Source organism: Palaemon carinicauda, chromosome 35 (genome assembly GCF_036898095.1).
Source record: "Palaemon carinicauda isolate YSFRI2023 chromosome 35, ASM3689809v2, whole genome shotgun sequence".
Classification (NCBI taxonomy): Eukaryota; Metazoa; Arthropoda; class Malacostraca; order Decapoda; family Palaemonidae; genus Palaemon; species Palaemon carinicauda.
This window is the reverse complement of record NC_090759.1, coordinates 67,483,402-67,506,240: the sequence shown is the minus strand read 5'-3', so window position 1 is coordinate 67,506,240 and position 22,839 is coordinate 67,483,402. Positions and strand designations below refer to the sequence as shown.

The following is a 22,839-nucleotide window of genomic DNA, read 5'->3' as shown; positions in this document are numbered from 1 at the left end:
ATTATTATTATTATTATTATTATTATTATTATTATTATTATTATTATTATTATTATTATTATTATTTACTGACCAGGCTACAACCCCAATTAGAAAAGTAGAATGCTAAAAGCCCTAGGGTTCCAACAGGTAAAACTGCCTAGTGCGAAAAGAAAATTGGGTAATAACGAATGAACCATGAATGAGAAATAATTAAGAATGATAAAATGTATTACGATCAGTAACTAAGAAACTAGATTTATAACAACCTGTTCATCAAAAATGCAATCCCAACAAGTTTGGACCTCCGAAGTTCCACCAAATCATACTAGATTAGTAATATCATTCCACGTTCTGTCACAACTTGAAAAGAAAAAGAAAAAAAAGACAGAATACGTATAAGTATTGCGTCTTACGATGAGGAAGGGAAGCCTGTCAGATCTTAAAATTAATCTTATGTCATGAAATGTCTTTGTAAAGATAATAACAGGTTAGATAAAATAGAACAACATTGATAAATGCAGTACGACCAGGTGCGAAAGATTAGAACCAACCCACACACCGCACACTCGTAATTGATATGGATGGTTGGTAACAATGATTCTAAATTCCCGGATGGAGGTGTTTTTCACTGTGTTATGTCGTACAAAATAGAAATAAATTCTTGTGTAATGAAAATTATTAAACAGAATTATAGCATGAAATTTAGTACTATGTTAAAGGAAAACATCTTTTATTTCTGAGTTGAGAAATATTTTGAAGTTTGAACGTCATGTGATCATGCGTAAGCGATAGACTGTTTTAATAACAGCATGACATTCAACAATATGCTTCGACGCAGTCGGTTGTCGGCACAATAATTTTGCGGGGTTGATTAATGTTTATTTTACACATGTGTGCTACAACACATGTTACTGAAACGTTGTAAGAAAACAGAATTTCTACCATTATTTTTATGGTACCATGATAATTACTCAGTCGGTTAACAAAAGGAACACTTGGGCTTACCGGTAGTGTATATATTTTTCTATTCTGACATAAAGGGTATTATTATTATTATTATTATATATTATTATTAGGCTACTTGCTAAGCTACAACCACAGTTGGAAAAGCAGGGGCCCCAACAGGGAAAATATCCCAGTGAGGAAAGGATACATGGAAAAATAAAATATTTAAAGAACAATACCAACATTAAAATAAATATTTCCTATATAAACTACAAAAGCTTTAACAAAACAAGAGGGAGATAAATTAGATAGAATACTGTGCCAAAGTGTACCCTCAAGCAAGAGAACTCTAACCCAAGAGACAGCGGAAGACCATGGTACAGAGGCTATGGCACTACCCAAGACAAGAAAACAATAGTTTGCTTTCGGGGTGTCCTTCTCCTAGAAGAGCTGCTTACCATATCTAAAGAGTCTCTACTACCCTTACCACGAGTGAAATGTCCATTGAACAATTATAGTGCAGTAGTTAACCCCTTGGTTGAAGAAGAATTGTTTGGTAATTTCAGTGTTGTCAGATGTAAGAGGACAGAGGATAATCTGTATAGAATAGCCCAGGCTATTCGGTGAATGTTTAGCCAAAGGAAAATGAACCGTAACGAGAGAGAAGGGTCCAATTTAGTACTGTTTGGCCAGTCAAAGGACCCCATAACTCTCTAGCGGTAGTATCTCAACGGGTGGCAGGTGCCCTAGCCAACCTACTACCTATGTGGATATTACGGTCCACATTTATTCGCACAAATCCTGGTTATTAGTAATATTTTTATTCGCTCTCTTATTTTGTTAAAATATAAATCAAAACGTTTCAGTACTCACAATTTCATCATTTCAGTCACAATTACTTATTACTAATGTGATGTCTAAAGCACATGAGAGTTATGAAATGTAAATAAATTCATAACATTAGTCATAGGATATTAAAAGAAAAATGGTTAGAGTTTGGATATTAATATAATACATCAGTGTATGTACTTGGGGATATTGATTCAGATAAATAAGACCATAACTTAAGCGTTGACAAATAAGTGGAATCGTGGAAGGACTTTATTATTATTATTATTATTATTATTATTACAACCCTAGTTGGAAAAGCAGGATGCTATAAGCCCAGGGGCTCCAACAGCCCAGTGAGGAAAGGAAATAAGGGAAAAATAAAATTTTAACAAAACAAGAGGAAGAGAAACAAGATAGAACAGCATGCCCAAGCGCACCCTCAAGCAAAGAGAACTCTACCCGAAGACAGTGGAAGACCATGGTACAGAGGCTATAGCATTACCCAAGACTAGAGAACAATGGTTTGTTTTTGGAGTGTCCTTTTCCTAGAAGAGCTGCTTACCATAGCTAAAGAGTCTCTTCTACCTTTAACAAGAGGAAAGTAGCCACTGAACAATTACAGAGCACTAGTTAACCCTTTGGGTGAAGAAGCATTGTTCGGTAATCTCAGTGTTGTCAGGTGTACGATGACAGAGGGGAATAAGTAAAGAATAGGCCAGACTATTCGTAGTGTGTGTAGGTAAAGGGAAAATGAACCGTAACCAGACAGGAGGATGCAATGTAGTACTGTCTGGCTAGTCAAAAGGCCCCATAACTCTCTACCGGTAGTATCTCAATGGGTGGCTGGTGCCCTGGCCAACCTGCTATCTAGATCTAGATCGAAATAGATATGTAGAACAGTGGTGCTCTTTTAAAGCACAATATAATAAGAAGATATGTTTTAAAGTGGTATTGGTACTCTCACTGGGCTATTTTCCCTGTTGGAGCTCTTGGGCTTATATAATCTTACTTTTCCAAATAGGGTTGTAGCTTAGTTAGTAATAATAATAATAATAATAATAATAATAATAATAATAATAATAATAATAATGGTGATGATGATGATATGACAAGGATCTTTCGTAACATTATGTTTAATCTGTGAAGTTCTAAAGTTTTTTTTTTTTTTTTTTTTTTTGGTCACTATCAGTCTGTGACAACGAGGACCATAGTCCTCGTAAAACACAAAGTTTAGTATATATATATATATATATATATATATATATATATATATATATATATATATATATATATATATATATATATATATATATATATACTGTATATATATATATATATATATATATATATATATATATATATATATATATATATATATATATATATATATATATACAGTATATATATATATATATATATATATATATATATATATGTGTGTGTGTGTGTGTGTGTGTGTGTATCCCCAAAGCCCAATTTAATTCCTTGTAGGTAGTAGGTTGGCCAGGACACCAGCCACCCCTTGAGATACTTCCGCTAGACAGTTATTGGGTCTTTTGACTGGCCAGACAGTACTGCATTAGATCTTTCACTCTGGTTACGGCTCATTTCCCCTTTGCTTACACATACACCGAATAGTCTGGCCTATTTTTTTCTTTTTCTTTTTTTTCTTTACATATTCTCATCTGTTCTCATACACCTGATAACACCGAGATTACCAAACCATTCTTCTTCGCTTAAGGGGTTAACTACGGCAATGTAACTGTTCAGTGGCTACTTTCCTAAGAGAATGTTTAGCTATGGTAAGTAGCTCTTCTAGGAGAAGGGCACCTCAAAATCAAACCATTGTTGTCTAGTCTTGGATAGTGCCATAGCCTCTGTACCATGGTCTTTCACTGTCTTGAGTAGAGTTCTCTTGCCTGAGGGTACACTCGGGCACACTATTCTATCTTATGTCTCTTCCTCTTGTTTATTTTTCAAGTTTTTATAGCTTATATATATATATATATATATATATATATATATATATATATATATATATATATATATATATATATATATATATATGAAAGATTTATTCTAATGTTGTTACTGTTCGTAAAATATTTAATTTTAATTGTTAATTTCTTCTCTTGTAGTTTCCTTATTTCCTTTCCTGACTGGGAAACTTTCCCTGTGGGAGCCAGCTCAGGCTTATAGTATCTTGCTTTTCCAACTAGGGTTGTAGCCTGGCAAATAATAATAATAATAATAATAATAATAATAATAATAATAATAATAATAATAATAATAATAATAATAAAAGGTTTGGCAATAGGTTCAACATTAGGCCTACCACTGAACCATCAGCTGTGAAGGAATCACCAACTTGCAATTACAAATAGAAAGTTAACCTGCCATTAACAAAACGGAAAATCTTAAAAAGGCATATAAGACAAGAAACACGAGCTAAGCTGACTAAAGAAATGTAAAAATAAAAAAATAGAAATAATCTTCACAGACATGAAAATAACAGATTTAAGAATATAAAAATGCACAACCATATAGAATGTTTTCTCTTGTCCAAAATTTCAAAAATAATTTTTTTTTTTCCTGATATATCTAGATTTTCTGATGCAACATATGGCTCTACACACTTGTGTAAACAAACACAGCGGGGGTTTTGATCGTGTGTGCGCTAAGTAATATCTATAGTTTATTAGTTTTATTATCATTATCATCAGCTGGTACTAGTCCATAGCAAACCAAAGGCCTTGGATATAATGTCCTTCCCTTCCACATGCGTTTTTTTTTTTTTATGGCGTTTCTATGCCAGTCCACACATGCAAACGGTTTTCATTCGTCAATCGATCGTCTTCTGTTCCTTCCCCTGCTTTGCAATCCCCTTTGCAAATTTTAGGGACTCATTCTGTCATTCTTATTGTCTATCTATTATATGTCATTCTCATTATATGTCTTTTTCTAACACGTTTTTAGAATATCACCTACTTTAGTTTGCTCTCGTATTCATGTTGCTCTTTTTCCGTCTCTTAGTGTTATTCCCATCATTATTCTTTCCACAGCTCTTTGAGTTGTAACTAGCTTATGTTCTAAGACTTTGGTAAGGCTTCAAGTTTCTGATGCATAAGTTAAAACATTATGATTATAATTTTAATATTATTATTTCTACTAATATTAGCATTATTGTTATTATTATTATCATTATCAAATCAATTAATAACAGTAGCGTGGGATACGAAAATCCACAACACGTCTTATCCATTGTAATGTTATATGGATAACTCCAAAGATGTGCCATTTATTCTGCCAACTTGCATAGGCTAGCCTTTGATTGGATGATTACAAGTCTAACTATAGGACTAATTATCTTTATGCTATTAGATTTACACATGAAAATAGATATAAAGGTTAAAGGTATCTGGTTTCAGTTCCATCAGAATAGATGCTCACCAGAACGTCAGCCGGGCAAGCCCAACCCCCCATTGTGGTGCCCTACCACAGCAGTAGCCTCCCCAGTAAATAGCTTAAACTCACAGCCCTGGGCGGGGATCGATCTCTTGCCACGCGAATGCGAGGCAAACACGTTACCACTGTACTAGCCAGTACTAATCTCACATAATCTGAAGACCTTTTTACATTGTTACCTCATCTTCTAATCCCGAGATTTTCCACCGTTTTTTGCTGTATTTTCTATCTGCTTTTGTTGCTTACGTTCAAGAGTCTGCACGACTCCCAATGCGTGCCTTCACCTAAGGCCCAATCCTGCTACTGACAAAGCTTGGTTGATGAAAAAGACACGAATGCCTGATAAAGTGTCCAAGCCCCTTCTTGTTGTTGAAGATTACCTGGCCCTTTTGGCCAGACATGGGCTCTTGCAATCTTGCAGCCCCTTCGTATATGACAAGCTGATATGGTCCTCAAGATTGAACAACACACAGATGGAGTTGGGTAGAGCCAATGCCGTATTCGAGACGGCCTTGGTAGAGCTTAATCTAGTTCCTAGATAACATCTTTCTCATTTGCATAAAAAAAGAAGAAGAAAAAAAAATAGAGCAGAAGGGATTCTATAGTTAGCATGGATCATATGACTTAAGTAGCCATGTTGACAATACCTAGTAGTGCATTCGTATTCTACAAAACATTTAGTACATTCCCGTATGGGGAATCCTTAATGCCCAAGTTCAAGAAGTTTATTCTGCACATCTCACAAAAGAAACAGTGAAAATTGTAATTTATCTAAGAAATCCTACAATGTTTACGAGGTATTTGAGAGAAAAAGAGCTAGCATTAAAACACTTGACCTGAATTACTGTACTAAGTGTTTATAGAAAACTTGTAAGCATTTTATCAATATACAATAAAGTCTGTAGGAAATGCAGAGAAAAATAACAAAATCAAGGGATGTAACTTATATGAAGCAAAATGTACAAAATTCGCTAGGCCAGAAATCAAAATCACACGGTGAATACGAGAAATTATAAAGCACTGGGTATAGAATTGACAAGACTACTAAAAAAATACGGACCATGGCCGCTTACTTATTTTAAGGGCTGTTTTCCTGGTCCTATCACACTGGGGAACCCTGTGACCCACCTACAAGATCTGTTTGTCGTATGCATTCTTAGGCATTTAGAGTATCACACAGCGTATTCCATGTTAGGATGTTATAAATTGCCTCTATATAAACATAAATTCTATCGGATATATAACAATGCAAACCAGGCAGCTAACAAATGAGTGTGTTTTGACATATTAGCGATGACTGGAAAAAGTACTTTTTTGACATTTAAGAAAATGAACATTAAAGTAGGAGTAAAATAACAAAATCTTAATAACGAGTATTTTTGACGAATTTGTACCAGTGATTATACGAAGCAATGAAATATTAGCTAATGTTATTGATACCAATGCTACTAATATTATAATTCAAGAAGACTTCAAACCAACCAATCAAGTATGCTATTAAAATTTTTTATAAATGAGTCTACCATAAAATTCGTAATCGGAGAAAACGTACCCACTTGGACAATATCACTAGTTATTTCTAAATATGTAATAAAAAAATATCCGTATTTTCTTATCTAAATATATTTTATAAAAATATTTCTAAAATAATGACATTGAGAAAAGACATTTTATGCAAAAATAATAGATACTAATTTTCCAGACTCCCAAAAATTTTGTTCACATTGAGACTCGCCGCCGTCTTCCTTTCAGCTCTTTCGTCAAACTCAAACATGGGGAAGGAAAGAAAGGTAGGAATTATCGTAATTTATTTTGATCATCCAAGTGTTGAGTTTGCTTTCGATTTGATATTTTTGTCTTACGGTGTTTAGATTGAATTTTTATTAATGTTAAATTAAAAGATTCGAGAGTTAAACTAGTCTAAAGTGGAAACTTAGTGAACGGACCAGAATGTAAACAAAACCGAATGATCAACACGGTGTTTGATTTTAGCCCCAATTTTAGATTTATTTTATAGCATTTCTTGGTTGTAAGTGTTGAAGACAAACTATTAAAAGTGGAGTTTGTGTTTAGAAAATTATTTTTTTTATCTTTTTATTTAAAAGTTAAATTACATATTCTTTACAATCACAATATTTACAGTATAATCACATTTAATTGCATTTTTCTATAAACAAACCCATCTAATTTAACAATTTACAACATCACACATCTTGATTTTAATTTTCAGTCACTCAAAAACAATAATTTATGTACTTTTTGGTAAATTAGGGCACATTGTTAGCTTGTTATCGTATTTTATAATCCTAGTTGTCCAGAATGATTATATTCTGCATTTCCTTAATCAACATATACTCGATTAAAAACTAACTTTAATATATTTTAAATTGAATTGTAAGCAATCTTAGTTCTAATAATAGATTCAGCATGTCATTGTTCGGTTTTGTAGGCCATAGTACTATGTACCTGTATGAAGGCTATAGTAATCTATATCTGTATTTACCGTATGTACACAGGTTTGGTATATATAAATAGGTTAAGTGTTCGAATCGTGCCATATGCGAGTTATAGTAATCAACGGTAATATGTCTATAACCGGCAATAGGGGTTTAATTGAGACTTTAACTTTTTAAAATTTTGTAAATTGGGACTATTAACTCTTTTTTTTTTAATTCTGAAAAGTCATGTTTTACCATGAGATAGTCATTGATTTAAGTAAGAATGCTTTGAAATTTATTGTCTTCCAGACTAAGAAATTTAAGTGAACGTTAGGGGTGTATGCATCATGATGATGGCCAGATCCCATTTCTCTTATTTTTAACCGTATTGCTTAGAATATGGCAGTTTAGACCCAACCCTCGTAAATACGACCACAGCTCTTAGTTTAGGTGGAAAGGTTAGGTTAGGTGGCTGGTAAACCAGGTGGTGTTCCTGTCCGTTGTCGTACAAAGGATTCAAAATTAGGTATTTGGTTACAAGCTCACACACTCCGTTTACTCCGAAATTATGCAGTTCTGTAGCCCTCCTTTTCTACAGTAAATATGAGGTTCTTTATTTGTTTGTGGGCAAATTTGCGGTGTATGTAAGATAGCAGCCACACGTGTGTATTATGTCTGACTTAGAATACGGCAGTGTAAGCGGGTTTGCAAAGGTCTGCTACCCCCCCCCCCCCCATTAGATAAGTAGGTAAGGACGCGGCATGTAGGGTAGGTTAGGGGGGAAAATTTCATGTTAGTTGATGTCAATTTTTAATGAACACGTGAGGACCCGGCTGCTGATATGCAAAGGGTCCACAATTTTAAACAATAACTACTGTACTGAAATTGGCCAAATTTATACAATAACTACTGTTCAGGTTCTGGGGTGAGGCGTAGCCTTTACAACGGCGCCTACTGTACTGAATTTGGCCAAACTTGATTTGGTAGTTATGTTCGTTATCCAAAGATGGTTCTATAACATTTTGGATAAAGTACATCAAAGTACATTGAAAATTAATCACAGTCTTAAGTAATTAGCAAATTTTTTTTTGGTTTTATTCATCAACATAAACTAATGAATTTGGTGGACATGTGCAGTATGACCCAAGAACAAATCTAGGTATTTTTGTAGTGAATTACATGGCAATGTAACCTAGGAAAAAAACTACTATTTCTTATAGAAAAAATTACGATCTCTTCAAAAATGACACTCGTTTCTGTCGCAAATGAATAGTTTCAGAAAGATATATACATCTATATCCTACGATAATGGGGGACCCCCGGTGGGAACTAGGGGTTTTGGGTGGGGAAAACATACTGGGGAAACGAAATATAATAGTTTTCCTATAGTAAATAACGTGAATTAAGCGAATTTGATGTTCATTTCAATCGGAAACAAACAGATCAACCAATTCGGATAACATTGAGATGCACGGTGTCGCTTCTCTTATGAACGAACGATAACATTAGCAACGTTACCAATAATACACAGTGTTACCAACGTTGACGTATGGTACACAGAGTTACCAACGGCACGTTGACATTACTAAAGATAGAAATGATAGATATATCGCTTCACCCCCAACTCGGACCATCGCCAAGTCGGACCCTTACTAACTCGGACCGTACCTCCACCAACTCGGACCATTATAACCAACTCGGACCACAATATACCACCTCGGACCACAGTAGTGAACCAACTCGGACCAGGTTGATAAGATTATAAATTAGAACAATTGGTAAAAATAAATTGAGAACAGTGAAAGTCACATATTTATTATTAGGAGAGTTATTAAAAACATGCAAATGTAGAAGCAAAAGACAAAGTAAAATGTTCAATAAAACATATTCAAATTAATAATCATACATTCACAGCAATGAAATGGGAAACAGCTTTTAGAAGGCTTTTACCCGATCTATGACCTAGAGAAAACTCCTCCCACAGTACGACTAGTCTTCCATGTTGCTTAGCATACTTTGTCTTTTGGTGGCGCAACACTTTTCCATCATTTAAGAAATTTACATATAGTGGCACAAGCTTTGCTTCATTATACAAAAGAGATAGGAGAATGTAGAAATTAAGTTGACCTTTTCGTGATTTTCTGTTTAGTCTGTGGTGCCACCCTTCCACGTCGTTGTTTGTCCTGACACTCCTACCAAAAACACACCACGTTTTGGGTGGCCACATTTCGGAGGAAATCCAAGTATTGTGAATGTATTCTAAAAGATTTAAAAGTTGTTGTGACCCAGCTGCTTTTCTATAAAATCTTAAAAATAGTCCTTCTATGTGATCATCAGGTACGTATGGTAGAGAAAGAAGTTGTCTCACAAACTTATATGTTTTGGTGTCACTTGTGTATGCAGACTGAAGGCCAAATTCTTGGGCCTTCCTCCACACTGCTTGTCCCCAGTGAAACGCACAACCACGCATAACTACATCTGGGAACACATCTGGGATAGCCCGCCAAACACTTGCCTCAAAATCTAGAATTACTTCTTGTACTTTTAATTGTTCACCTAGGATTTCCTTAATTCTACTAAACACCTTTTTGTAATCTTTGCGTCTCTTACCTGACATTAAAACAAATACAAGAGGCATTTGTTTCACATTCTCATCATACTTCATGAATGCATGAATGCTAAAAAGTTGTGTGAAGGGTTGCCTAACAACTTTGAATGTCCCATCGACATACCACCTTTTTGCTTTAGCAAGTAACTGACACTGTCCTTCTGTTGCAAATACTAAGTGACGTCTATCCCCTACATGTATATCAAATTTAAGAAAGTTAGGTGGTATGTGTTCCTCACTAATTTCAAAACTCAAATCCACGGGTTCAGCAGGTCTGTTTGCTTGCCGCTTCCTGTTTGCTTGACGAGCGAGATTTATGGGGGCAGGTAGTGAAGCAGTAGGCATTGTTGGATCTACGTTTTCAAGGATTACTTCCTCCACGATTTCTAATGCGGGCCGAAACACATCCTCCATTGCTTTATCTTTAATTAATTTTGAAACCTTACTTGTGGTAGCAGGGCATGTTTCCGGTGGATGGGAATGTTCACTGGGCCCTCTGATAAACGAATTATTCACTTCCTTTATTATCATTCCACACTTAACATTTTTATTCCTAACTGCGCAACGCCAATGAACACCAACTGTTGTTTCTCTTTTGAATGTATATGAATAACCCTGACTGTCTACAAGTTTCTGTTTTCCTCTTTGTGATGACGCACACACTTTTTCATAAGTAATACATTCTACCAATGCTTGTGCCTGATCCTCGATTAAACATTCACCATTATTTACAGAGTCCTCGTTGATAAGATTATCCACCAACGCTTCATCAGGTGGATGGTCAGTGATACAGTCAGCAGTGTTGCCTAGTTTGGAAGAGCATGTGGCACACCTCCAATCAATTTCCACCCCCTCTCTTACTGCTTTTCTGTAATCTTCCCTGGTAACGCCCGTCCCACAAGTTCGGTGTTGCCACAAATTGCATCCGTCACACAGCAATGCCTCCTGCAACAATTTGTACTCAGATGATTTTCTAGTCGATATATCAATTTATATTTCTCCGTTCTTATAAAATGATTATCTGGTAATGGCAACTCAAAATTTACAATCGTCAATAGGATTAAGATAATTTAATTTAATAATATCAATATATAATTTAATTTAACAATATTTAGCTAAATTCTTAAATCGCACCTGTCGAGGTCGCACTGTGTTTAGGCACAGCAAACACTTGTCCATGGTAGGTTGCGCCTTCAGCTGTGTACAGATACGGGTATGAGTGCAGTTTGTTTTGGCTGTTAGGCATACTGTTTATTTTGGTTAGGCATACTCTGTTTATTTTGGTTGTTACAGCTTTTGGTGGTAATTATGCAATTATCCTGTAAAACAAGCTTGAGACAAACACAGAGAGAGAGGGAGAGAGAGAGATAATGCGTTGAGAAACAAGCTCTCTCTCTCTCTCTCTCTCTCTCTCTCTCTCTCTCTCTCTCTCTCTCTCTCTCTCTCTCTCTCTCTCTCTCTCTCTCTCTCTCTCTCTCTCTCTCTCTCTCTCTCTCTCTCTCTCACTCAAAAGGATATAGTCCGTTTTAATCTTTAATTCCCCATCTTTTAAAAGAGGACAAATTCCTTTTGTTTTCATAAATTTGGTTGTTACAGCTTTTGGTGGTAATTATGCAATTATCCTGTAAACTTTAGATTGCGTGTTTGCTCGATGGTCCGAGTTGGTTTACATGATGGTCCGACTTGGCATTTCCAAAGTTTTTGACGGTCTGAGATGGTCGAGATAATGGTCCGAGTTGGTATTTCAAAATGGTCCGAGTTGGAAATGGTCCGAGTTGACCCTACCCCGATATATCCATATATTAAATAATTTCTCCATATAAGTTTTACTCAATATATAAAAAATACAAAAAGGGCACAGAACCTAACAAACCCACCTAACCTAGCCTAGTAGTATGACAGGTCACAAAATAACATTTGATCTACATCGGACATTGGCAGCACTGGTTACTGTATTTTTTCATGACACAATCTTCGTTAACGGCGCCTCCAAAGTTTATCCAGATATACTGTTTTGTATTTTCCTCCGGTTATTATAATTTCAAGAAGGTAATGTATAGAGAAGAAAAGGCTTGTTTTATGCTTATATATCGATTCCCCATTATGTTTTCTCCACCCAAAACCCTGAGTTCCCACTGGGGGTCCCCCATTATTGGAGGATATAGATGTATATATATTTCTGAAACTATTAATTTGCGACAGGAACGAGTGTCATTTTCGAAGAGAGCGTAATTTTTTCTATTAGAAACAGTAGTTTTTTTCCTAGGTTACATTGCCATGTAATTCACTACAATGAAACCGGTTAGATTTTGGAAGAAATACATATAAGTACAGTATAGTATACAGTGGGGTTACAAAGATAAGATTGCTTGGCGAGGTGGAGGCATGCTTTCGACCTAGTTCGCCTCATTTATGTAACTGCTTTACACATTAATAACAAAACATCACTACCATGAAAATAGTGGTTTGTAATAGTTCCAAGTTAAGTCTTGGTCTAACATTAGATAATAAGACAGAACTAAAACAAAGTAAATCACATTTTGTAGCCTTTGTATAATGAGACACGACTTCCTGTGTTTACATAATACCATCTAACATAAACTTCCCCACCAAACCAACCCTACGAGCTGTGTCCTTACCTTTCTTGAGGGTTTTGTGATCCCCTTTTAGACTGCTGTATTCTTAGTGATAGGCTTGACAGTAAAGGAGAAATCGGGCATGGTTATCATCCTGCACACACCCACCTATCTTATTACAGTACTTGGTAGGTATTGTATAGTTAACAGAAATAAACCATGTATATACTAACTTAAAAATAGTGAAACTCATAAAGGGGTGAGGTTTAGCTTCGTGCTCCACCCTCTGTTTGAACATTGGACTGTGCATCATTTCCTATTATCAGACTAGGAGCGTTTGTAGGGTGACGGCCAGATCCCGTAGAAAACGGGAATATTCTGAACTGTGGCTGTCGTTCTAAACACGATTTTGGCGGGAGAAGCTAACTTAAAAAACCCACCTAACCTATGCTAAAAGCCGTATCCTTACCCAGGGGGCTTCACCCCCCCCCTCCTCCCTTACACAACAGTTTCCTTACCTAAGGGTACGACAGGTGAAGCTAACTTAAAAACCCCACCTAACCTATGCTAAAAGCCGTATCCTTACCCAGGGGGCTGCGTCCCCCCGGACCCCCCTTACACAACATATTTAAGATCCGTAGAGCATTTCCAAACGTTTTTATTCTATACAAGATATCAGTCGGAGCGATAAAAAGCAAATTAGGACGCTTGGCCGTAGCGCTACAAACTACCCTCGGACTAAATTTATCAATTGCATGTTTCCACCCTAACTCATTTTTAACAACATAAGAGCTATAATATTTTATATTGCAATAATGCAAACCAATAACTAAGTAACTTGATAGGGAAGTACCACCTATCAGTGTTTTTCTGAACTACTTAATGGACGTAGGCTCCTGCTGAATGTGGTAAGATGCCAAAAGGAGCAAAACAAATTTTATTGATCAATATAGGTAACCCAAGCTGTTCATGGGTAACTGTTAAACCCAATTTTCGTACCACATGGTCATAGTGGTTGTGTACTGTCAATATTGTAATTGCTGCCAAATAATGGTAGTCATAGTTCATTATAAACATTACTGTACTTTTTTAATACAGCAGTTTGAAGTTAGTTTTTATTAGGTTAGCTGCAAGTGTCAAATGGAATACAGGGGTAACTTGTGATACTGCATAGCAGAATATAGCCTAATGCATTAAAGTTTGAAATATTAACGAGATTTGAATTGTATTAATGAATTTAATCTCTCAAAATAGTATTTTATTGCTTTATAACTAGGTTGTAGTATTTTATTTAAAAAACCATTGTTATAAGAAGTCATAAACTTCTAGGTTGATTTTTTGAATAGTAAATTTTACAAAGTGTTTTCTCTTTGCAGTCGGAACGTACGGCCACCATCCGTACCAGAAAGTTTCTGACGAACCGGCTCCTTAACAGGAAGCAGATGGTGAGTAGTTTGTATATACTGTATGTTTTTCTATTCCAGAATGATAGCAAAAATTACCTTGTAGAATTATTATATACTGTACAGTATATTTTGACAAACTTCACATCTTCCGATATTGTAAACTGCTTAATGAAGACAGTCGGGTGCAATTTTTTGAAACGGTAAACACAGTACTTGGGTACAAAGATTTTGTAGCATTGTTTTTCCCAGAACTTAAATTTATCCACAATTTCTGTTGTCTGCAGTTTGAATGCTTAATGCTAATATGGCCTCTTGATACTGTCTTAACCATGACATGTAATCAAGCAGATTTTTGTAACAGCGTCGTTAAAAACCTTCGTCCATCAATAGCTGTATGATTGTAATGAAAGTGGAAATGGTTAGTTTAATGAGGTGATAGTTACTGGTGGTCGCGGAGAGAAAGCCTCGCAGCCTTGTCAGCTCACTGAATAGCCACTTCAACTAAAGCTGCTGAGTAATACAGACATATTCTTGGTGTGACAAACATGCCTTTGTTAGTATCTTCTATTTGCAGATTGCCTTTTGTTAGTATAAATAGTGGCCATCCTTGCAATGGCTGGAGTATGGGAAGGGGATGGAAAGCGAGATTCTTCACCTTCGGGGTTGCCTTAGAGGTCTACAAAGGATCTTTCTTTTTGTAGTATACCTATTGATCCTTCTACGTATCCTACCGCATGGTGGTTTTTACGAAGAAGGACGACAAGTTGGACTAGGCAAAGCTCTGAATGAGGCAGTCATTTCTACTTCCCCCTAGAGAAATGGGTATTTCCTGCCCTTAAATTCCAAGTAAGCCCAATGTGGCTCTTAGATGGCGATGCTGCCAAGGAAGATGCCCTAAATACTCTTCAGTCTTCTTTTGATGAAAAATTACCTGCAAGTCTCATCTTTGTGTGAAAGACTACGCCTTCCTCCGTCACTCTGCTTTCCCTTGATGCTCTTGCAAAAGAAGTTACTGACATGACCCCCTAGACCCAACCCAGGACTCTGGAAGATGCAGTTGATCGCTGATCCTCACTTTTTTTTTTTATTAAGGAATCGCCAAGGTCTTCACGTAAGGGAAAGTAGTGTTTAAAGCCTGATTCCATCGACCTCGTTTCCTGCAATTAAGTCCCTTTATACCTGCTTTTCAAAGGCAAAGAGGTGTAAGCGCCTGTAGATTTCTCCCAGGGGATTGATCTCCATTGAAGAAAATACTCTTCTTTGAAGGCATTTTTAATGTCTTCACCACCGAGGCCAAGAAAGATATTTCAATAAATGCAAGAGATTGCGTGCGCCAATTCTGCATGATTATTTAATCCTGATACTTCACGTTTGCTCACTTTTTGGCACGTTCTTCTGACCGCGACCACTCTGCCAAGCCTAATGACTTATACTGTATGCACAAACATTGCTGATCTAGTCAGTGTGTATTTCTCTAATCCTGTCAACTAATTATGCTCGCATGTCCCACTGTTGTGCAAGCTCTCCAGTTAGTGCACACCTGATGTTCGATTCTATTTCTGAAGAGTAACTTGCATATTGGCGCGCACTTTTTATGTGCAGTGTAGTAGCACTGGCTTGCAATCTAATGTTCGTATGTGCATTTAAACTAGCAATTACTCTTGCTCAACTGGGGAACATACTTGCCTGCTTGTTGGCTCGAACATTAAAGTTGACAGTCATGTTCACCCAACAAGTAGTACGTGTAACGAAAGAGGTCGAGCTTAAAGTTGCATTCACACAATTGACCCCCTTTGAGCACACAGTCATTTGCACATTGTTACCTTTACACTTCCTCATGCGGATATCCCCCTTTTACCTGGAAGGAGAGTCGAGCGACATGAGGGAATGATCACAAGTGTTTTAGTAATATACTGTACTGCAAAAATCCCTGTTGGGCAATCTGTTGGAGACCTACTCAATTAGATAGGTTCTAGTACTTTGCAACCTCCCCATCTTTGTGAAGTATGGAATGGGGGAATGTTTGGGGGGGGGGGGGGGGAAGTTACGCGTCTACCTGCTGAGTCACATCAGCCATTGCTGGACCACCTATGACCCTATCTTATTGGAGAGGTGCTTATCATATGTATATATGGACAGTATGTAGGGTACTGTCCCTATCCCTTGCCATTAATGAATAACCTTTAAACTTAAGAGAAAGTTACCCTTCTAGAGGAAAGGATTCCTTCTCCTTGAGTCTAGAAAGGGACACATTTGCTATTCAATCCTACGTAGATTCTATTCCCATTAACTTCAAATTACTGACCTGGCACAGTTCTAAATTGGCAGATATTCCAATCATCCCTCAGAATGAGGAGAGACTCCACTATGAGGAGTCCTTAAGAGACCATTGACCCTTCGACACCTAATTCAGGACCAGGAGTCAAAATCTGAAGGTTGAATCAGCCTTGAAGGTGGTAGCTCTCAGGAAATATGGTTGTCATTTCTAAAGAGAGCTGAGGAGACCTCCGTCTTAGGCTGGGGTAATTCTCTTTGAACCAGTTAAACTTGCCCCCTGCACTTTCAAGGTAGCTGTAATTCTACCTCCCAGAGTAGGCCTTAGACATGGCTGCAAAGATTGTATCTCCTCTACAGGGGAGCTGTGAATACCCATGCAAAGTTTTCCTGCCAGTGAGAGAACTAAACCCACCTATGTGGGACATCACCTGAGTTCTAGGCTTCTCGAAGAAGGCTTTCTATGAATCCAAGCATCTGATCTATGAAGATGATTTGCCCGCTTGCCCTTGCTTGAGTAAAAGGGGCAGGAAAGATTCTAGGTTCATATGTTTCTCATACTGAGGGAGGCCTCACTCCTTTCAAACCACCTCTCCAAAACCTGTTTGTTAGCAAAATGTGTAAAAAGAAAATCTGGAGCAACTCTAACAATCTCCTGGCTTTGAGAGACTATAAAGCACCAATACTAATACAAGCAGGGGAAGAAGCAACGAACCTGCTCATGCATGCATTTATTGAAGTAGGGGACATGGCAGCCTTTTGCGAGAAATCTGTTAATCTCCATGGCTGGTATATTAATAGGTCAATAGATGGAGAATTGAAGTCTGCATTCTTGGCATCTCTTCAGAATTCCAATGCCTTAGTTTGGTATGTTATTCCTATCATTTTGGTCAGAGAAACCTACTTTCAAGGATAAGTCTATTGAAGGACTAACCCTTGTATTAGTGTAGGAACAGGAGAAATTTTTGTAAAAATTCCTTTTTTCTTAACTGCAAACCTGATTTGTTCAGTTAACATTCCAGACTTACAACTGTTAAGTCTTAGGTCAAGGTCAAAATGGCTTCTCGGTCATCTGGCAGGCAGCTAAAAAACTTCAATAGCCAAGTTTCCAGCTTCACTCATGTTATGCCTAGTGCTAAAGGACTAGGTTTGTGTAGTTTAGAAAGTTTTTTTTTTTTTTTTTTTTTTTTTTTTTTTTTTTTTTTTTTTTTTTTTAAATATAACATTTTAGAAATTCCATATAAATGTATGCCTATTTGTTATTAAAGCATGATCTGAATAATACTGTCAAGTTTCATATGTAATTTTTTCAAATTGTAAATTCATTCAAGAATTTTTTTATTTCATCTTGTAATTGAATTGTTATAAGCTATACTTTAGGTAGCCTTTACTCGAGAAAATGTGCTCTTCAGGTGGTATAGAATATAACATACGTAAACGTTTAAATTCTTTTCCGCAGGTCGTAGATGTTCTGCATCCTGGTAGAGCAACAGTACCAAAATCTGAAATTAAAGCCAAGTTAGCTAAGGTATGTAATTGGAAACTTATTTCTTGGTTCCTTTTTTTGGTATCGAGTAATGTCTTAAAAGCTCTAGTATATGAATATACATTTCCATTTATTTTAGGCTAAAAATCTCATTTATATGCATCTGTGTATGTATATGTACATGTGTGTGTATATGTATGCATATGTATATACTTATTTATATGTATGTGTACATTTAGATTATCTATATCAATATTACTTTTTATAAAAAAAAATTTAATTGATATTTTATTTGTATTATTGTCCGAAGAGCTCTGCTCTACATGGGCTTGGACCAAGTCTTTTTTTTTTTTTGTAAATATTTTGTATGTAAATATATTTTTGTCCAATAAACATTATTATTAATCTTTCAGATGTACAAAACAACTGGTGATGTCGTCTACTGCTTCGGGTTCAAAACACAGTTCGGTGGTGGCAAGAGCACTGGATTTGCTTTGGTGTATGATACTCTTGAGTATGCCAAAAAGATTGAACCAAAATACCGTCTTGCCAGAGTAAGTAAATAGTTATAAATCTAAATTGTATAGGTTTTCTTTTTTTTTTTGTACTTGAAATTTATATTGCAAAGTATGTAATGTATAATTTAAATGTATAATGTACAAGTGCTTGTTTTAAAAAAAAAAATTCTCTTTAATCTTAACAGCAAGGACTACTTGAAATAAAGAGAATCGGCCGCAAGACCAGAAAGGAACGTAAGAACAGAATGAAGAAGGCTCGCGGTACCGAAAAGGCGAAGTTGGCCTCCGCAACCAAGAAAGTAAGTTTTATTTTCCAATGTGTAATATGTATTGACTGGGAGTCAGATAATATAAAAGTATTGTATTCAGATATTTCACTAAAAAGTGAATTGCCAACAATTGAATATCGATTTATTATATGTTAAGATACTAATTGTATTTTTCTTTTTCTCTTTACAGAAGGTATAGTATCTGCATATATCTGCGTCCGTGTTTTTCTTTCATGGAAACATTGGTCATTTGTTGGATCATTGAAGGCTAAGTTAATTATGTCTATTTTTGAAATATAGGTCTATTTTTTATGTGGTAGCCCTGATGGTAAATCATGATATTAATATATACAATTCCTATTCCAGAAGTAAAAAGGTACACAGTAAGTGGTTGATTGTGTAGTCTTGAGTGCTCTTGAGTGTTTATTTCCAAATGGTACAGTACCTTGGCTTTAGGTTGGATAGAGTATTTTTATTATAGTCCAGTGTAGTTTTGGCTAAAGTTTTTGGGGAAAATAAGTGTAATATTATTAGGGTCGTATGTGGGGTACATATGTATTGGTACATGAAATGTAAATGTAATTACAGAAATGAAAAAAGTAAAAAGTAACTTGGCTAGTGGAAGTAAAGTATGTTTAGTACAGTAGTACAGGTAAAATTGTTAGGAAATTAGATTTATACCTTTGTTCAGTAGTTTTTAATATTATTTCCATGAAAGGAACCTAATACTCTATGCAAGTTAGCTTCCCATTGTCAGGGCTGTAAAGTTTATTTCATAGGAACTTATACTAAGAGATTCAGTTGCTGGTACTATTTGGATATTTTTTTCTTTCCTATCAAGAGAATCCTAGTGAAAGACAATAGGGACTAGAAAAAAAACGAGATGGTTGCTATCATTTTAACAATTTCAACTTATTCCAATTTGTAATTTTCAATTGTAACAAAAGTAAGTTTAAAAGTTTTCCAAGTTAACTACACTAATCTGGTTTTAAAGTTTGTTGTTTTTGAAACTAACATGTTAGTGGTGTGAATTAATAAGTTACTTGATTGCGGTGTGTAGCCATTATCTAATATTTTGACTCAAAATATAATAAGGCTTAATGTACTATATATTTTGTTTTCAATTTAGGAATTAACTTGGTTATATTTTGTATTTTTATAAAAATGTGTTGTCGTATTGTAGGAATTTATTTAGGTATATATTCTTTATTGTAAGGGATTTAAAATTTCTTGGCATACAATGATTAATCTTTTTCTCTCTTTCCTCCCACAGTAAATGAGTCGTCAAGAAAAATAAACTTTAAGCGGAACAAGTGTTTTTTGTTACCTCAACCATATTTTTTTTTATTCACAGAGGGTATACTGTAGTGTCTTGTGTTGGATAAGTAAAATGAAATTGAAGTTGATAAAATTATTGAAATTGTAGATAAACTTAACTGTTGGAAATTTGGTTGCTGTAATGTATGAATTTCCAATGAGTATCAATGAGCAATTGTTTCTACGCACATACAAACCAGACTTATCGGTTTCAGCGTAGCTGGAATTCCGGTGTTAACAAAATAAGATGTATAGTTCATGGCAGGAGCTGTCCCCCCGAGTATCCACTTTGCTTTTATCTGGCAGGTATTACATTTATTTGTCCAATTGTTTACTTTATTCTTTTGGGTTTTTTGTATAAATTGATACTGATGGAGATGTAAAGCTTTACAGTAGAGTTTTCTCTCGGTAACTGTTAAGAGTTATGTGTTACCTTATGAGATCCACAATTGGTTTTATGTTAGATTGCATTTTCTATTAGCTGATTATTTCCTTACTATTGTGGCCTGATGGTGTCATAACCACCTTGTGGAAAATGAGGTTCTTGCCATTGTTGTGCTCTGACAATGTAGGAGTTTCTGCTACCGCCCAATGTGAGAGGGGATAAGCTCCAACCTTTTTCTTCCGTCAATCTTGCTCTCCCCTGGAAAGTTGCGAAACATATAAGTTCTTTAATCCTTGTCTCTGCTGGAGCTACGTCCTAATCTGGATGATAAACACCTTATAAGGCAAAATTAGGCTTTCTCCTGCCTTTCCTTACTTCTGAGGACATTGTAGAGTATTCATTAAAGAACACCATGAAGATCGAGTAGATAATAGTACCATGTGCAACTCATAACACTTTTCTGCGAGTCTTATAGAGAGAGCTGTTTCAAGATCACTGCCAGCGGTGCGCTTTCTCTTTTTTTTCCTTCTTCCTGCACGGGGCAGAAGGTAGCACTCGTGAGCATTAGTTATCTAAGAGTACTGTATAGTACTACCTTTTGCAATCACCTGAGATCCATTTGTAAAGTTTATATGTACTGTACAGTTCAGACCTTATTGCATCTCAAGGGCTTTTTGTGTAGTATCTGCATCGGTTTTCCATTCCAATGTTCTCGAACATTCCCGAATTATACGTTCTTGCGATGTAAATGGTTTTTTTTTTTTTTACATAAAGAAAGTATGCAAGTGGTTCCATGCCTGAATACCACGAGCACAATTACTTTCCTGACTTCTACGTGCACTTGTTTTATGTATCTCTCTTCCCTACTTTTCATTATGTCTGAATGAAGGCTGATGCCCTTGCCATTTACCTCCTGCAGTGTTTCCAAATTTTTTCACCCATAAGGATGAATGTCCTATGATCCATCTTGAGTGAGAGGAAGAAAGTTTCACAAAACATTGACAACTACCTCATTTTTTTTTTTTGTAGGAAAAACAGCACTGTACTTAAACCCTCCTTGTGTTTAAGTAGAAGTTACTATCAGAGCTTATGCTTCTGCTGGCAGTGTTAGGCTTTTTGTGAGACCAAACACAAGCTTTGCCGTTCAGGATGTAACATCCATGCTTGTCCTGTGCCACTTGGCTACAGTGATGCTAAGCGAAGAAAGTCGAGAACTACTGACATAAATGGACACGTTTTTCTCCTGGGGGTTCAGTCTTAGTATGTTCTGTCCAGGGAAACGAGACCAAAGGTTTCCTTACTAGAGAATGTTTTGGTACAGGTTGAATGGTCTACACATTAGCTTTCACTACCCTCTTCAGAAAATGTCAAGCCAATCTATAACCGGCCTTCCATATTGCCACCAATCTCCTGTTGTCGTTTGCGGCCCCTAATTAATCGATAGCAAAGTTTCTTCCTAAACTGTTTCAAATTGCCTTTGCTCCTATCGAAACAATTTTCTGTCCTTTGTTTTGTGCAGTTGTAATTTCAAATAGGATTGGTAGGTTTCCCCTATTGGACACCACGTTTTCATTCCTCAGAAGAACGTGAATTAGATCCACGAATCGACAGTAAAAATTTCTTATGGCCTTATCGTGTCTGAACACTGCAGTTATAACAATCTAAGTGCAAACTTCAATATCCTCTTAATGCCATGAGAGATGCAATTTAAGTCTTCTGATTTTGTTAAATGCAAAATCTCACCCCTGTGGGTTGGGGGGGGGCATAAAAAACAAGAGTAGCTCCTGCGTGTCGTAAGAGGCGACTAAATGGGATGGGAAACCTATTCTCCTATGTTCTGTTCCTGTGAGACATCAAAGAGGTAGAGCGGGGGGGGGAGTGACTGCTCCCCGCACTCTAGTTTTGGGGTGTTTGAATGTGCGTGGATGTAGTATGATAGAGTAAAAGATTTGAGATTGGAAGTATGTTTAGGAATAGAAGGATGGATATCTTGGCTTTATGTGAGACAAAGAGGAAAGTGATGTTTGGTGAAATGTCTGGGATTGAAAAGGGAAGAGCAAGAGAAGGTGTGTGGCTTTATTGCTGAGTGAATGGATGACGGGTAAACTAGTGGAATGGGGAGATATGATCTAGGTTAATGTGGGTAAGGGTTAGGTCGGGTAGGGAATGTTGGGCTTTTGTCAGTGCGTATGGGCCAGGTTGTGAGAATAGCGGAATGAGTTCTGGAATGAATTAACTGTGTGTAGAAGGAATTATGTAGATGTCATATGCTAGAGTGGGCGCTGGAGAAGTAGGTGTCAATGGGGAGTATGGCATACCTGGCTTAACAGGTGAAAATG

The 22,839-nt window shown here is 36.3% G+C and overlaps 1 protein-coding gene across 1 annotated transcript; it reads left to right on the top strand.

Moving 5' to 3' along the window:
* The first annotated feature begins 6,927 nt into the window (after window positions 1–6,927).
* On the top strand, window positions 6,928–18,969 carry RpS24 (ribosomal protein S24). The gene is made up of 5 exons (XM_068358617.1): window positions 6,928–7,013; window positions 14,222–14,290; window positions 17,985–18,053; window positions 18,425–18,565; window positions 18,715–18,969. Exons 1-5 carry the CDS (start codon window positions 6,996–6,998, stop codon window positions 18,952–18,954), a joined length of 537 nt encoding a protein of 178 aa, XP_068214718.1. The 5' UTR covers window positions 6,928–6,995; the 3' UTR covers window positions 18,955–18,969.
* Window positions 18,970–22,839: the final 3,870 nt, after the last annotated feature.

What these genes read in the sequence shown, in the direction of transcription:
- RpS24 (XM_068358617.1), top strand. An exon ending in TCCTTAACAGGAAGCAGATG is followed by an intron (nt 14,291 to 17,984) that starts GTGAGTAGTTTG and finishes TCTTTTCCGCAG; the next exon opens with GTCGTAGATGTTCTGCATCC. An exon ending in TTAAAGCCAAGTTAGCTAAG is followed by an intron (nt 18,054 to 18,424) that starts GTATGTAATTGG and finishes TTAATCTTTCAG; the next exon opens with ATGTACAAAACAACTGGTGA.